This window comes from Lampetra fluviatilis, chromosome 5, assembly GCF_964198595.1.
Source record: "Lampetra fluviatilis chromosome 5, kcLamFluv1.1, whole genome shotgun sequence".
Lineage (NCBI taxonomy): Eukaryota > Metazoa > Chordata > Hyperoartia > Petromyzontiformes > Petromyzontidae > Lampetra > Lampetra fluviatilis.
In genome coordinates, this window is record NC_136279.1 from 18,297,245 (window position 1) to 18,314,744 (window position 17,500).

The window sequence follows — 17,500 nt, forward strand, 5'->3', positions numbered from 1 at the left end:
ACAGGGCACGGCCACGTAGCGAAGAAACCGGCATCATGAATGACGGTGGTGCGACATTTTTCAATCGCTGCCAAATGATTATTTGTGTTCATACGTGAGAACGGGCGGGCGAGCGGGCGAGCGAGCGAGTGTGTGTGTAGAGAGTGGGGGGTGGGAGGAAGGATACATTCCAACGGGACGGAGGCTTGCAACATCGACCCGGCGACGCGGGGACTTTTGGACAGATGCGTTTAGTCGCGGGGGGGGAGGCGGGGGGGTTTAATTTCGGCTGCTCGCGGCGCGAGGGTCACAAACTGCGCGCAACTGCCAAGCGCGGATAAAATTGATTACGATTTCAAATCAGTGCCACGTGTTTTTTGATGAAGGGGCCCATTCTGAATGAGCGTCTCACCCCCCCCCCCACCCCCGTCCGAGCTATGTGACATTAACACGGTGTCACAGTTCTCTCCAACCCCACGGGAGGGTGAGGGAGGGGGGGGGGGCTTTTAAACGAAACTATTTAATCATAATCAACGTTTTTGGGTTTAGATCGCGTTATTTATAAATGTGTCGTAACCCTCCACCACCCGACACGGCCAATCAGTAAAAAAGTGTCACGTTGACAAAAGACAAATAGTTCACTGCTTTAGCCCACCGGTGTGTTGAAGCGTGAAGCCACAACATTTACAATTTGAGTAGCACGACGTTTCGCTGGTAATTGCATCCAGCATCATCGGGCAATTCGCCAGATCGAAACCCAAAAACGTTGATTATGAATGATATTGGTCGCGAAAGCCTACGTGTGAAACTATTTAATTTGACCAGGTAAGGCCCGACTGAGTTGCGTAGCCACAAGCGATCACGCGGACATTTATAGCAGCAGCCGAATAACTCCAAGCGCATGATGTTTATTCTGAATGTGGAGGTGGGAAAACCAGAAGACCCGGAGAAAAAAATCGACGCGACCACGGGGAGAGACACGCACACTCCAAATACACAGCAGGCGTCAGGGTTGGGATCGAACCTATACGACCTCTTGCATACCAGGCGAGGTAGTTAACATCTCCGAGCCACCGCACCAGATTTAGTGATGTTCATTCTCCACCCAGGGGATGGAACCGCGGTGCAGTCGAGGCGACGCGTGATCAATTGTCTTTTGTTTTTAACAAGTTCCGTGGAAGTCGTTTCGGTTTTATTGGCATCGTTCGAGCGACAGGCGACGGGGAATTTTTATTCCAGGATCGTTGCCGCCGGCTGCTTCTCGGTGGCACCAACTCCGAGCCCCCCCCCCACCTCACCCACCCACTGGGTCAAAGCAACTGCCCCCCACCACCACCACCACCACCCCTCCACCACCTTCTTCTGTCCCCAAGTGAAACCGTGGCCCCCGCTTGCCGCAACTCGGCCAGGACTTGAGCTGTGTTCCGTGGCCGGCGGCACGAGAGTGAGGTAGCGGTGGCAGGAGTTGCCGCCAGAGGGTGCGTGCAGGTGGCAGGGGAGGTTGGTGGAGGGGAGGTTGATGGAGGGGAAAGTGGAGAGGTCAGGAGAGTTTGGATGGCGAGTCAGTCGCTGTTCGTCCATCAAGGGACGATTTAGAAAGCAAGTTAAATCGCGGCTCGAAACAGAGAGAGACTTTTTGACTTTTTAAACAACTTTTATTGCCGCCAGCAGCAAAAGCACTGGAGGCGATTTCAATATGAAATACACAAAGTCACCAGCAACACAAATGAAATAAACGCTACAAATCGACGCGCTGTGGCGCTAAAAGCACCGCGCACAACACGAAAGAAAAGCCACGTGGTGGTTGTGGTGGTCATCACGCACGCCACGGTGACGAGCGAGCGCTTCAGAAGGTGAACACCACGAGGGTGCCCTCCACGCTGGTGCAGAGAGGGGCTTTTCCGGAAACAGAGAGAGAGAGAGAGGGAGGGGAGGTGAATCTCCATGTTTGTAGGTTAACTCGCATTTGGCTGCCACTGTGGGCTATGTGGCTGATTCCCCTGGGCCTGTCCACACGCTTCGTGGGCTCGGGGGCGAATTCGCCATGCGCCGGAATTCCGACTGAGCAGGAATTGCACCGCCCAAGACGTTGTGGGCAGTGGGATCGTGTCAAGCTGACCATGAATTAAACAATTCATTGTCTCGGCGATGCGGTTACCGGCAGGCTGTTCGCCCCGCAGGAATTTTGGGGTTTTGCTCGGGAGTCATGCTGGTAAGATGTGCCCGACTCATGATATCACGGAAATGGAACTTTACAAAAATAAAAAATAAACCTTGATATGCCTGTATTCGATTAACGAAGTTTGGGTGTAACGAAATTAGGTTTTGTTATACCATTATTTTACACAGAGAGCTAAAATGCAATACATAAATAAATAGACGCACTTAAATTAATACGTAAATAATACATTCATCGATCGAAAGCACTAGACAAATACGAATACAGTTATGTTTCTTCACTGTTACTTTTATTTTTGTTAGTTTTACATTTTAATACTGCACGGCATAAAATATTAACGTCAATATAAATTGCATTTGTTTACAATATGAATGCTAAGTTATTAAGTATTTATAGTATGAAAGGGTAAGTTACGAAGGCTGGGAACGCATCCTCATCGTGCTAATGCTATAGGTGATTCAATGTACGTTGTTTCAATATACGAACGAAGTTACAGGAACGCATCTACTTCGTATATAGAGGTATTAATTGCTGTATTTAAGTCAACTGCGCCGGTCCATCGGGTCAACTCTTGTTGACCGTACCAGGGTAACGCGGTGGGAGAGGCGAAAAAGACGCGCAGATTGAGAGAGTGAGCGAGAGAATGAGCGAGAGAGTGAGCGAGAGGTGGGGGTTTACATAAAGCAAAGTTATAAAAAAAAAATTACGAAATAATGAACGAAGCAAAGTGACGACTACACCGAGCATCTTCTTGTTTCCACTGATCGTAAAAAAAAGAGAGCGATGGAGAGAGATGAGGCACACACAGAGAGGCGGGTGAGAGAGAAGAGGGGGGGGGGGATGAAAACAGGAGAGTCGGAGAGTGAGACGAGAGACAGAGAGACTTTGACTTTTAAACAACTTTTATTGCCGCCAGCAGCAGCAGCACTGGAGGCGATTCCGATATGAAATACACAAAGTCACCAGCAACACAAACGAATAATCGCTATAAATCCACGCGCTGTGGTGCTAAATGCAGCGCGCACGACACGAAAGAAAAGTCACGTGGTGGTGGTGGTCATCGCGCACGACACGAAAGAAAAGTCACGTGGTGGTGGTGGTCATCGCGCACGACACAAAAGAAAAGTCACGTGGTGGTGGTGGTCATCGCGCACGACACAAAAGAAAAGTCACGTGGTGGTGGTGGTGGTGGTGATCATCACGCACGCCACGGTGACGAGCGAGCGCTTCAGAAGGTGAACACCACGAGGGTGCCCTCCACGCTGGTGCAGAGAGGGGCTTTTCCGGAAACAGAGAGAGAGAGAGGGAGGGGAGGTGAATCTCCATGTTTGTAGGTTAACTCGGATTTGGCTGTCACTTTTGGCTATGTGGCTGATTTGCCTGGGCCTGTCTACACGCTTCGTGGGCTCGGGACCGAGGGGCTTTTCCGGCTCCTCAGCGTTCGAAGAAGACGTGCAGAGAGATAGTTAAAGAGGTGAGAGAGTTGTGGCCAGAGGCGAAGAGAAGTCGAGAGAGAGAGCGAGAGCGAGCGAGAAGACGGAGAAATCGCAGAGACACGGAAGGGGACGAACTCGACCGAACTGAACCCATGAAGATGAGAGTGAGAGAGTGTGCAACGTGAATACGAGACTCTCACACACACGCGCAGGGAGAGAGAGAGAGAGGCTCGGTAAGATGACAGGGAACAACACAGAGGATCAGAGAGAGAGAGAGAGTGCTGGATCATCGCACAGAGAAAGTTGGTGTGGTGGTGGTGGTCAACACCGGCGACGATTATCTGAACTGATCCCGGGTCTTCTCTTAAGTCGATTCAGCCTCAAACGACTACCCGGCAGAGGTCGCAAACGGGTTTTGATTTCTTACTCGGTCCCGTACCCGGCCGCACCAGGGTCGCAAATGGGTACCCGTACCCTACCCGGCCGGGTACGGGTACCCGTGCCCTTCCCGTACCCTACCAGAAATGAGTGACGAACGGTGACTCACCAGTGACTCACGGCCTACCCGTACCCGTACCCGGCCGCACCAGGGTCGCAAACGGTTACCCGTACCCGTACCCGGCCGGGTACGGGTAGCCGGGTATCGGGTAGGGTACGGGTATCGGGTACCCGGTTGCGACCTCTGCTACCCGGTGCTGCGTGTAAACATCGACGCTGGGGAGACAAAGGCGGTCGGGCGTGGTGCTTCCCCCCCCCCCCACCGCCTCGTGTGCCGTGCCGGTTTCCAAAGGTGCTGCAGTGCTCGCTAACAGCACTTGACCCCCAGAAGTCTGTGAAGGCTACACGGGGGATCTTTGTCTTTGCTGGTGGAGGAGGAGGAGGAGGCGGCGGCCTCTCTTCCTCTTTCCCGCTCGGAGCGTGAGAAGGAAGGGGGACGGTGACGCGGCGGGGCCAAGGCGGTTCCTGTGCCCCCCCCCCATCATCCTCCTCCTCCACACACCATCCTCCACCCACCCACCCACAATCCTCCTCCTCCATCCACCCACCCACCAACCTCCTCCACCCACCTCCCCATTCTCCACCCACCCATCATCCTCCTCCTCCACACACCCACCTCCCCATCATCCTCCTCCACCCACCATCCTCCACCCACCCACCATCCTCCACCCACCCATCCTCCTCCACCCACCCACCATCCTCCTCCTCCTCCCACCCACCATCCTCCACCCACCATCCTCCTCCACCCACCCACCATCCTCCTCCTCCACACACCCACCCTCCCCATCCTCCTCCCACCTCCCCATCCTCCTCCTCCACACACCCACCCTCCCCATCCTCCTCCCACCTCCCCATCCTCCTCCTCCACACACCCACCCTCCCCATCCTCCTCCCACCTCCCCATCCTCCTCCTCCACACACCCACCCTCCCCATCCTCCTCCCACCTCCCCATCCTCCTCCTCCACACACCCACCCTCCCCATCCTCCTCCCACCTCCCCATCCTCCTCCTCCACACACCCACCCTCCCCATCCTCCTCCTCCCACCTCCCCATCCTCCTCCTCCACACACCCACCCTCCCCATCCTCCTCCTCCCACCTCCCCACTCAGTTGCAGAGTTTCTCCGCACGCTGCGCGAACTCGCTGCCGTGTTTCGCCAACGCGTCTGTCGCGTGCGCATGCGGGTGGGGGCTGTGTTTTACAATCGTGTGACATTTCGGTCCACTTCCACGCAGTTTGCCAATGCATCCCGTCGACATCCTCAACAACAACAGCAGCAGCAGCAGCAGTGACTTAGACTCCTCTGCGAACTTGTTATACATCCATCTATCTTTTTTTTGTTTAAATCACTTATCTCAAATATAATAAAAACAGCAGCAGCAGTAACTACGACTACTACATTAACTACATTAACTTGTTTTACGTCCTAATATATTTTCGCTCTGTTTAAATCTCTCGTCTCAAAAAAAATAACAGCTGCAGCAAATTGAAACATTTAATCCCGAAGAAGGGGGGGGGGGGGCTGGGAAAACAACGGCGTTGGTGGGAATGTTCACTTTAAAGGGGCGGCAAAGCAAGTAATGAAAGTGCAGAGGTCGTTGTCGAGAGTCACAGAGAGAGAAAGGGCGGCGGCGGAGATGCGGACGGGAGCGAGCGCTTAGGAGCGGTGGCGATAGTGGTGGGGGCGGTGGTGGGAGCGGTGGGAGTGGTGGTGGCGGGAGCGGTGGCTTCGGCAGGCGAGGCGAGGCGCGCATGAAGACGAACACGCGGCTGGGGGGTAAGAGACGGAGAGACGAGGCCTGCTTCTGCTGCTGCACCACAGGTGTGTGTGAGTGTGGGTCTGTGTGTGTGTGGGTCTGTGTGTGAGTGTGGGTCTGTGTGTGTGTGTGTGGGTCTGTGTGTGTGTGTGTGGGTCTGTGTGTGTGTGTGAGTCTCTGTGTGAGTGTGTGGGTCTGTGTGTGTGTGTGGGTCTGTGTGTGTGTGTGGGTCTGTGTGTGTGTGGGTCTCTGTGTGTGTGTGGGTCTCTGTTTGTGTGTGGGTCTCTGTGTGAGTGTGGGTCTGTGTGTGTGTGTGTGGTAGTGTCTGTGTGTGTGGGTCTCTGTGTGTGTGGGGGGGGGGGGCTCTGTGTGTGTGTGGGTCTGTGGGTGTGTGGGTCTCTGTGTGTGTGTGGGTCTCTGTGTGTGTGTGGGTCTCTGTGTGTGGGTTTCTGTGTGAGTGTGGGTCTGTGTGTGTGTGTGGGTCTGTGTGTGTGGGTCTCTGTGTGAGTGTGGGTATGGGTTTGTGTGGGTCTGTGTGTGTGTAGGTCTGTGTGTGTGTGGGTCTCTGTGTGTGAGTCCCTGTGTGTGTGGGTCTCTGTGGGTCTGCGTGTGTGTGTGGGTCTCTGTGTGTGTGTGGGTCTGTGGGTGTGTGGGTCTCTGTGTGTGTGTAGGTCTGTGTGTGTGTGGGTCTCTGTGTGTGTGTGGGTCTGTGGGTGTGTGGGTCTCTGTGTGTGTGGGTCTCTGTGTGTGTGGGGGTCTCTGTGTGTGTGTGGGTCTCTGTGTGTGTGTGGGTCTGTGTGTGTGTGTGGGTCTCTGTGTGTGTGGGTCTCTGTGTGTGTGGGTCTCTGTGTGTGTGTGGGTCTCTGTGTGTGTGTGGGTCTCTGTGTGTGGGTCTCTGTGTGTGTGTGTGGGTCTCTGTGTGTGTGGGGGTCTCTGTGTGTGTGTGGGTCTGTGGGTGTGTGTGTGTAGGTCTCTGTGTGTGGGTCTCTGTGTGTGTGTGGGTCTCTGTGTGTGTGTGGGTCTCTGTGTGTGTTGGTCCCTGTGTGTGTGGGTCTGTGTTTGTGTGGGTCTGTGTGTCTCTGTGTGTGTGAGTCTCTGTGTGCGTGTGGTAGTCTCTCTGTGTGCGAGTCTGTGTGTGTTTCTGTGTGTGTGGGTCTCTTTGTGTCTGTGTCCGTCTGCGTGTGTGGGTCTCTGTGTGTGTGTGTGTCTGTGTGTGTGTGTCTGTGTGTGTGTGTCCGTGTGTGTCTGTGTGTGTGTGTCCGTGTGTGTGCGAGTGGTGAGCGGTGGTGTAGCGGTTAGCGCGCTGCGCTATGAACCCGGTGACCCGGGTTCGATTCCCGCTCACGGCCAACACCACCAGTGACGATTATCTGAACTGGTCCTGGGCCTCCCCTAGATCGACTCAGCCTCAAATGATTTCCTGGTGCGATGTGTAAACATCGCCACTGGGGAGACAAAGGCGGCCGGGTGTGGTGTTGGCCACCCACTCCCTCGTGTGCCGTGCCGGCCTTCATAGGTGCTCGCTAACAGCACTTGCCCCCACAGTCTGCTACAGTCTGCAACAGGCTACACAGGGGATCTTTTTATCTTTATGTATGGGTGTGTGTGTGGGGGGGGCTCTGTGTGTGTGTGAGTCTCTGTGTGTGTGTGTGGGTCTGTGTGTGTGGGTTTGTGTGGGTTTGTGTGTGTGTGTGGGTCTCTGTGTGTGTCTGTGTGTGTGTGTGTGGGTCTGTCTGTGTGTCTTTGTCTGTGTGTGTGGGGGGGGGGGCTCTGTGTGTGTGTCTCTGCGTGTGTGTGGGTCTGTGTGTGTGGGTCTCTGTGTGTGTGTGTCTGTGTGTGTGTGTGGGTCTGTCTGTGTGTGTGTCTTTGTCTGTGTGTGGGGGGGGGGCTCTGTGTGTGTGTGTGTGTCTCTGCGTGTGTGTGGGTCTGTGTGTGTGTCGGTCTCTGTGTGTGTGTGTGTGGGTCTGTCTGTGTGTGTGTCTCTGTCTGTGTGTGTGTGTGGGGGGGGGGGGGCTCTGTGTGTGTGTGTGTCTCTGTGTGTGTGTGGGTCTGTGTGTGTGTCGGTCTCTGTGTGTGTGTGGGTCTGTCTGTGTGTGTGTGGGTCTCTGTCTGTGTGTGTGGGGGGGGGGGGGGCTCTGTGTGTGTGTGAGTCGGTGTGTGTGTGGGTCTCTGTGTGTGTGTCGGTCTCTGTGTGTGTGTCGGTCTCTGTGTGTGTGTGGGTCTCTGTGTGTGTGTGGGTCTCTGTGTGTGTGTGGGTGTCTGTGTGTGTGGGGGTCTCTCTGTGTGTGGGTCTGTGCATCTGCCGGTCATCTCAGTCACGCAACCCACGGCACCTGCTGGGTCTGTCCCGTGACCTCCTGCCGGCGGGCGTTCGACACTTCACGTGGCCTCGAGGTGCACCTAGCCTGGCACAAGCGCCATGGGGACATCACCGCTACTTAGTGTTGTGTGTGTGAGTCTGTGTGGGGCAGCGGTAGTGTTCGATTTCATGCAAACTGCAATATCCAGCAGCAGGCGTCAGGGTCGGGATCGAACCCACGTGTCCCCTTGCATGCGCCGTGCTGTCCAGGGTAGGGTGCAGGTGTCTTGTGACCCCCCCCCCCCCCCCAACATGTATTTCATTTTTGTTTTCTTTGCATATTCATCTCTGTTGTAAATAAATATTACTGCAAAGTAAAAAAAATATCTATATACGTCACGTGGGCCTGCACTGTGGGTCACGTGGTCCTGCACTGGGGCGTCACGTGGGCCTGCACTGTGCGTCACGTGGGCCTGCACTGTGCGTAACGTGGTCCTGCACTGGGGCGTCACGTGGGCCTGCACTGTGCGTCACGTGGGCCTGCACTGTGCGTCACGTGGGCCTGCACTGTGCGTCACGTGGGCCTGCACTCGGGCACGAGGTCGAGGGACTCGGTGGGGTGCCAGAGTTGTCAACAAATAGTACCGCTGTGTAATAGTACCACTGTTTATATAGTACCAGTGTCTAAATAGTACCGCTGTGTAATAGTACCTCTGTTTATATAGTCCCAGTGTCTAAATAGTACCGCTGTGTAATAGTACCTCTGTTTATATAGTACCAGTGTCTAAATAGTACTACTGTGTATATAGTACTAGTGTGTAAATAGTACCGCTGTGTAATAGTACCACTGTGTATATAGTACTACTGTCTAAATAGTACCACTGTGTATATAGTACTAGTGTGTAAATAGTACCGCTGTGTAATAGTACTGTTTATATAGTACTACTGTCTAAATAGTACTACTGTGTAATAGTACTACAGTGTATATAGTACTACTGTGTAATAGTACTGTACAGTGTAATAGTACTACAGTGTAATAGTACTGTACAGTGTAATAGTACTGTACAGTGTAATAGTACTGTACAGTGTAATAGCACTGTGCAGTGTAATAGTACTACTGTACAGTGTAATAGTACTGTACAGTGTAATAGTGCTGTACAGTGTAATTGTGCTGTACAGTGTAATTGTGCTGTACAGTGTAATAGTACTGTACAGTGTAATTGTGCTGTACAGTGTAATTGTGCTGTACAGTGTAATTGTGCTGTACAGTGTAATAGTACTACTGTACAGTGTAATAGTACTGTACAGTGTAATAGTAGTACTGTACAGTGTAAAAGTACTGTACAGTGCAATAGTCCTACTGTACAGTGTAATAGTGCTGTACAGTGTAATAGTACTACTGTACAGTGTAATAGTGCCGTACAGTGTAATAGTACTACTGTACAGTGTAATAGTACTGTACAGTGTAATAGTACTACTGTGCAGTGTAATAGTACTACTGTACAGTGTAATAGTACTGTACAGTGTAATAGTACTACTGTACAGTGTAAAAGTACTGTACAGTGCAATAGTCCTACTGTACAGTGTAATAGTGCTGTACAGTGTAATAGTGCTACTGTACAGTGTAATAGTGCCGTACAGTGTAATAGTACTACTGTACAGTGTAATAGTACTGTACAGTGTAATAGTACTACTGTGCAGTGTAATAGTACTACTGTACAGTGTAATAGTACTGTACAGTGTAATAGTACTACTGTACAGTGTAAAAGTACTGTAAGTGTAATAGTGCTACTGTACAGTGTAATAGTACTGTACAGTGTAATAGTTCTACTGTACAGTGTAATAGTGCCGTACAGTGTAATAGTACTACTGTACAGTGTAATAGTGCTGTACAGTGTTATAGTACTACTGTACAGTGTAATAGTACTGTACAGTGTAATAGTACTACTGTACAGTGTAATAGTACCGTACAGTGTAATAGTACTACTGTACAGTGTAATAGTACTACTGTACAGTGTAATAGTACTACTGTACAGTGTAATAGTACTCTGGTGGAGTAGAGTGTCGAGGGCTATGTGCGCGAGGATTCGGATTCATTGGGGAGGCACGCGACTCGCCGCGTCAGACCAGGGCGCGCCCCTCTACACAGCAGCGACAGCAGTTGTTGTTGTTGTTGTTGTTTACACGTTTCTAGTTGCTTGTGTAACCAGGTAAGAACTCAAGAGACCAGGATAGGAACCTCATTTGCAAGGGTGGGTGGGTGAGTGGGTTGGTGGGTGGGTGAGTGGGTTGGTGGGTGAGTGGGTGGGTGGCTGAGTAGGTGAGTGGGTGGGTGAGTGGGTGGGTGGGTGAGTGGGTGAGTGGGTTGGTGGCTGAGTGGGTGGCTAAGTAGGTGGGTGAGTGGGTGGGTGGGTGAGTGGGTTGGTGGGTTTGTGGGTGGGTGGGTGAGTGAGTGAGTGGGTGAGTGCATTCAGAATTTTATTTGATTATTTGTTAACCAGGTAAGAACTCAAGAGACCAGGATAGGAGCCTCATTTGCAAGAGTCAGCGAATGGGTGGGTGAGTGAGTGGGTGAGTGAGTGGGTGGGTGAGTGGGTGGGTGAGTGAGTGGGTGGCTGGCTGGGTGGGTGGGTGAGTGGGTGAGTGGGTGGGTGGGTGGGTCAGTGGGTGGGTGGGTGAGTGAGTGGGTGGGTGAGTGAGTGAGTGAGTGGGTGGGTGAGTGAGTGGGTGGGTGGGTGAGTGAGTGGGTGGGTGAGTGAGTGGGTGGGTGAGTGAGTGAGTGGGTGGGTGAGTGGGTGGGTGAGTGGGTGGGTGAGTGAGTGGGTGGCTGGCTGGGTGGGTGGGTGAGTGGGTGAGTGGGTGGGTGGGTGAGTGAGTGAGTGAGTGAATGGGTGGGTGAGTGGGTGGGTGGGTGGGTGAGTGAGTGGGTGGGTGAGTGAGTGAGTGGGTGGGTGAGTGAGTGGGTGAGTGAGTGAGTGGGTGGGTGAGTGGGTGGGTGAGTGGGTGGGTGGCTGGGTGGGTGGGTGGCTGGGTGTGTGGGTGAGTGGGTGAGTGGGTGGGTCAGTGGGTGGGTGGGTGAGTGAGTGAGTGAGTGGGTGGGTGGGTGGGTGAGTTGGTGGGTGGGTGAGTGAGTGGGTGAGTGCGAACTTGTGCCAATAGCTGTAACTGACTGCATTTGGATATCTGTACTGCGATGGCTGTACTATGTCGTATAGGGCTTGCCGTGTCTTCTTAGCTGCATCTGCAAGCCGAGATAGCGCAGCTGGGAAAATAATCATATATATCGTTGGGAAAGCTGTATGCGGGGTAACTGTGTCGGCATAGCTGCAGTTGTGTATCTGGGATAACTGCAGCTAGAACAGCTGTTCCTGGTCAGCTGTAGCAGCATGTATGTGCTCTGTATCGGCTGTAGCGGTCTAAACTCTGTATTATTTTACTGTGTAAGGTCCCCACTGAGCTATCCAGCTCGTTTGTCAGAAGCCACCTGGCTGTCGCACATGTTGAGTCGACCAAGTGGCTTATCATCATCATCATCATAATCATCATAATCATCATAATCATCATCACGTGGGGAGTGGCTTGTCACAATCATCATCATCATCACGTGGGGAGTGGCTTGTCAATCATCATCATCACGTGGGGAGTGGCTTGTCATCATCACAATCATCACGTGGGGAGTGGCTTGTCATAATCATTATCATCACAATCATCACGTGGGGAGTGGCTTGTCAATCATCATCATCACGTGGGGAGTGGCTTGTCATAATCATCATCATGATCATCATCACGTGGGGAGTGGCTTGTCAATCATCATCATCACGTGGGGAGTGGCTTGTCATCATCATCATAATCATCACGTGGGGAGTGGCTTGTCATAATCATTATCATCATCACGTGGGGAGTGGCTTGTCATAATCATTATCATCATCACGTGGGGAGTGGCTTGTCATCATCATCATAATCATCACGTGGGGAGTGGCTTGTCATAATCATTATCATCATCACGTGGGGAGTGGCTTGTCATAATCATCATCACGTGGGGAGTGGCTTGTCATAATCATCATCATCACGTGGGGAGTGGCTTGTCATAATCATCATCACGTGGGGAGTGGCTTGTCATAATCATTATCATCATCACGTGGGGAGTGGCTTGTCATAATCATCATCACGTGGGGAGTGGCTTGTCATAATCATCATCACGTGGGGAGTGGCTTGTCATAATCATCATCACGTGGGGAGTGGCTTGTCATCATCATCATAATCATCACGTGGGGAGTGGCTTGTCATAATCATTATCATCACGTGGGAGTGGCTTGTCATAATCATCATCATCACGTGGGGAGTGGCTTGTCATAATCATTATCATCATCACGTGGGGAGTGGCTTGTCATAATCATCATCATCACGTGGGGAGTGGCTTGTCATAATCATCATCATCACGTGGGGAGTGGCTTGTCATCATAATCATCATCACGTGGGGAGTGGCTTGTCATAATCATCATCATCACGTGGGAGTGGCTTGTCATAATCATCATCATCACGTGGGGAGTGGCTTGTCATAATCATCATCATCACGTGGGGAGTGGCTTGTCATCATAATCATCATCATAATCACGTGGGGAGTGGCTTGTCATAATCATCATCATCACGTGGGTGTGGCTTGTCATAATCATCATCATCACGTGGGAGTGGCTTGTCATAATCATCATCATCACGTGGGAGTGGCTTGTCATAATCATCATCATCACGTGGGAGTGGCTTGTCATAATCATCATCATCACGTGGGAGTGGCTTGTCATAATCATCATCATCACGTGGGAGTGGCTTGTCATAATCATTATCATCATCACGTGGGAGTGGCTTGTTATAATCATCATCATCACGTGGGAGTGGCTTATCATCATCATCATCACGTGGGGAGTGGCTTGTCATAATCATCATCATCACGTGCGGAGTGGCTTGTCATAATCATCATCATCACGTGGGGAGTGGCTTGTCATAATCATCATCATCACGTGGGAAGTGGCTTGTCACAATCATCATCATGATCATCACGTGGGGAGTGGCTTGTCACAATCATCATCATAATCATCATCACGTGGGGAGTGGCTTGTCATAATCATCATCATCACGTGGGAAGTGGCTTGTCACAATCATCATCATGATCATCACGTGGGAAGTGGCTTGTCACAATCATCATCATCATCATCATCATCACGTGGGGAGTGGCTTGTCACAATCATCATCATGATCATCACGTGGGGAGTGGCTTGTCACAATCATCATCATGATCATCACGTGGGGAGTGGCTTGTCATAATCATCATCATGATCATCACGTGGGGAGTGGCTTGTCATAATCATCATCATGATCATCACGTGGGGAGTGGCTTGTCACAATCATCATCATGATCATCACGTGGGGAGTGGCTTGTCACAATCATCATCATGATCATCACGTGGGAAGTGGCTTGTCATGATCATCATCATCATCACGTGGGGAGTGGCTTGTCACAATCATCATCATGATCATCACGTGGGGAGTGGCTTGTCATAATCATCATCATCATCACGTGGGGAGTGGCTTGTCACAATCATCATCATGATCATCACGTGGGAAGTGGCTTGTCACAATCATCATCACGTGGGAAGTGGCTTGTCACAATCATCATCATCACGTGGGGAGTGGCTTGTCATAATCATCATCATCATCACGTGGGGAGTGGCTTGTCACAATCATCATCATGATCATCACGTGGGAAGTGGCTTGTCATAATCATCATCATCATCATCACGTGGGAAGTGGCTTGTCACAATCATCATCATCATCACGTGGGGAGTGGCTTGTCACAATCATCATCATCATCACGTGGGAAGTGGCTTGTCATCATCATCATCATCACGTGGGAAGTGGCTTGTCACAATCATCATCATGATCATCACGTGGGAAGTGGCTTGTCACAATCATCATCACGTGGGGAGTGGCTTGTCACAATCATCATCATGATCATCACGTGGGGAGTGGCTTGTCACAATCATCATCATCATCACGTGGGAAGTGGCTTGTCACAATCATCATCATGATCATTACGTGGGGAGTGGCTTGTCACAATCATCATCATGATCATCACGTGGGAAGTGGCTTGTCACAATCATCATCATGATCATCACGTGGGGAGTGGCTTGTCACAATCATCATCATGATCATCACGTGGGAAGTGGCTTGTCACAATCATCATCATGATCATCACGTGGGGAGTGGCTTGTCACAATCATCATCATCATCATCATCACGTGGGAAGTGGCTTGTCACAATCATCATCATGATCATCACGTGGGGAGTGGCTTGTCACAATCATCATCATGATCATCACGTGGGGAGTGGCTTGTCACAATCATCATCATCATCATCACGTGGGGAGTGGCTTGTCACAATCATCATCATGATCATCACGTGGGGAGTGGCTTGTCACAATCATCATCATGATCATCACGTGGGAAGTGGCTTGTCACAATCATCATCATCATCATCATCACGTGGGGAGTGGCTTGTCACAATCATCATCATCATCATCATCACGTGGGGAGTGGCTTGTCACAATCATCATCATGATCATCACGTGGGGAGTGGCTTGTCACAATCATCATCATGATCATCACGTGGGGAGTGGCTTGTCACAATCATCATCATCATCATCATCACGTGGGAAGTGGCTTGTCACAATCATCATCATCATCACGTGGGAAGTGGCTTGTCACGATCATCATCATCATCATCACGTGGGAAGTGGCTTGTCACAATCATCATCATGATCATCACGTGGGAAGTGGCTTGTCATAATCATCATCATCATCACGTGGGGAGTGGCTTGTCACAATCATCATCATGATCATCACGTGGGAAGTGGCTTGTCATAATCATCATCATCATCACGTGGGGAGTGGCTTGTCATAATCATCATCATCATCATCACGTGGGAAGTGGCTTGTCACAATCATCATCATCATCACGTGGGGAGTGGCTTGTCACAATCATCATCATCATCATCACGTGGGGAGTGGCTTGTCACAATCATCATCATGATCATCACGTGGGGAGTGGCTTGTCACAATCATCATCATGATCATCACGTGGGGAGTGGCTTGTCACAATCATCATCATGATCATCACGTGGGAAGTGGCTTGTCACAATCATCATCATCATCATCACGTGGGGAGTGGCTTGTCACAATCATCATCATGATCATCACGTGGGGAGTGGCTTGTCATAATCATCATCATCATCATCACGTGGGGAGTGGCTTGTCACAATCATCATCATCATCATCACGTGGGGAGTGGCTTGTCACAATCATCATCATGATCATCACGTGGGGAGTGGCTTGTCACAATCATCATCATGATCATCACGTGGGGAGTGGCTTGTCACAATCATCATCATGATCATCACGTGGGAAGTGGCTTGTCACAATCATCATCATCATCATCACGTGGGGAGTGGCTTGTCACAATCATCATCATGATCATCACGTGGGGAGTGGCTTGTCATAATCATCATCATCATCATCACGTGGGGAGTGGCTTGTCACAATCATCATCATCATCATCACGTGGGGAGTGGCTTGTCACAATCATCATCATGATCATCACGTGGGGAGTGGCTTGTCACAATCATCATCATGATCATCACGTGGGGAGTGGCTTGTCACAATCATCATCATGATCATCACGTGGGGAGTGGCTTGTCACAATCATCATCATGATCATCACGTGGGAAGTGGCTTGTCACAATCATCATCATGATCATCACGTGGGGAGTGGCTTGTCATAATCATCATCATCATCACGTGGGGAGTGGCCATCATGATCATCACGTGGGAAGTGGCTTGTCACAATCATCATCATGATCATCACGTGGGAAGTGGCTTGTCATAATCATCATCATCATCACGTGGCACATTTATCGCTGCAGCAGCAGCAGCAGCAGCAGCCAAATCCTCTTAAACGCGGTGACGTTGATGCTAAATTCGGAGGGGAACAAACGGAGGACCCGGAGGAAAAACAAAATAAAATCCCCCCACACGCCGCCACGGATCGAGGGACACTCAGACAGCAAACGCACAGCAGGCGCCGGGGGTGAGCGGTGCCATCTGGTGAGAGCGGCGCTGTCTGGGGCTAGCTGTGTGGCTGCGTGGCTGTCCCCGCGTGGCTGTGTCTCACCGCTGCCGCTGTCTCACCGCTGCCGCTGCTGCTGTCTCCGCGCTGTCTGGCGACAGATGCGCTGAAGAAGGCCGGCGGAGGTGTGGAGATCCGACGCAGCCTCAGCTACATCCACGAGATCGGCCGCGGGTGGTTCGGCAAGGTGGGACGGACTGCAGCGCTCAGCAGTACACGGCAGTACACACTACATGGCAGTACACACTACATGGCAGTACACACTACATGGCAGTACACACTACATGGCAGTACACACTACATGGCAGTACACAGCAGTGCATGGTACACAGCAGTACGCAGCACGCAGCAGCACACAGTACACGGCAGTACACCGCACTCAGCAGTACACAGTACATGGCAGCACACAGCAGTACGCAGCACGCAGCAGTACACAGCAAGCGCACACAATACAGCAGCACGCAAGACGCACACAGCAGTACACAGTACACAGTACTGCTGTAGCAGTACTCGGCAAGCACATCACGTAGCGGTTCAGAAGCACAGAGCACAGCAGTACACAGGTGGTGATTGCGGTGGGTGATGTTGGGTGTTGGTGGTGTTGGGTGTGGTGATGGTGCACAATGCTGGCTGATGTTGGTGAGCGATGATGGTGGTGAGCGATGGTGGGTGTGGTCCGAAGCATAATTTACGTGGGAATGCGACAACCCAACCACCACCACCACCACATAGAGGAACTGCTGATGAGCATGTGGTGAGCGATGATGCAAGGCTGGGCGTACCGATCTTGTGGCTCAAGCTTTCATTGCGAAGAGGGAAATGACCGAGTTATCGGCCACGCCTTGTGTATTATGCACACACACACGCACACGCGCGCATCACAAGGGCACGAGTTGTATTCCCGGTTGGGTGTTCGACTGATTCTGTCGTCATCATCGTCATCTATCTCTCGTCGATGAAATTAGTAGCTCCACTTTTGCTGGGACATCAACAGTGGTCGTCCTCCAGATGGACTTGTCCCGGCCATATGAATGTGGAACTGCCAGCGCCGACCCAGGGATTGCAATTGCAATGGAGATGATTGCCACCCCAGAACGTTTGGCTTCCGATTTTTGAAGCGTGTACAGGAATGTTGTGTTGTTGTGTGTGCGCGTTGTGCGTGTGTTGTGCGTGTGTT

At 51.4% G+C, this 17,500-nt stretch overlaps 1 protein-coding gene across 1 annotated transcript in view; it reads left to right on the forward strand.

Moving 5' to 3' along the window:
- The first annotated feature begins 5,739 nt into the window (after window positions 1–5,739).
- Window positions 5,740–17,500, forward strand: part of LOC144932705 (serine/threonine-protein kinase LMTK3-like) — a 20,103-nt gene continuing 8,342 nt past the window's right edge. The window contains exons 1-2 of the mRNA XM_078857052.1: window positions 5,740–5,914; window positions 16,425–16,510. Coding sequence (XP_078713178.1) covers window positions 5,845–5,914; window positions 16,425–16,510 — 156 coding nt within the window. The 5' untranslated portion in view covers window positions 5,740–5,844. The remainder of the gene's footprint in view (window positions 5,915–16,424; window positions 16,511–17,500) is intronic.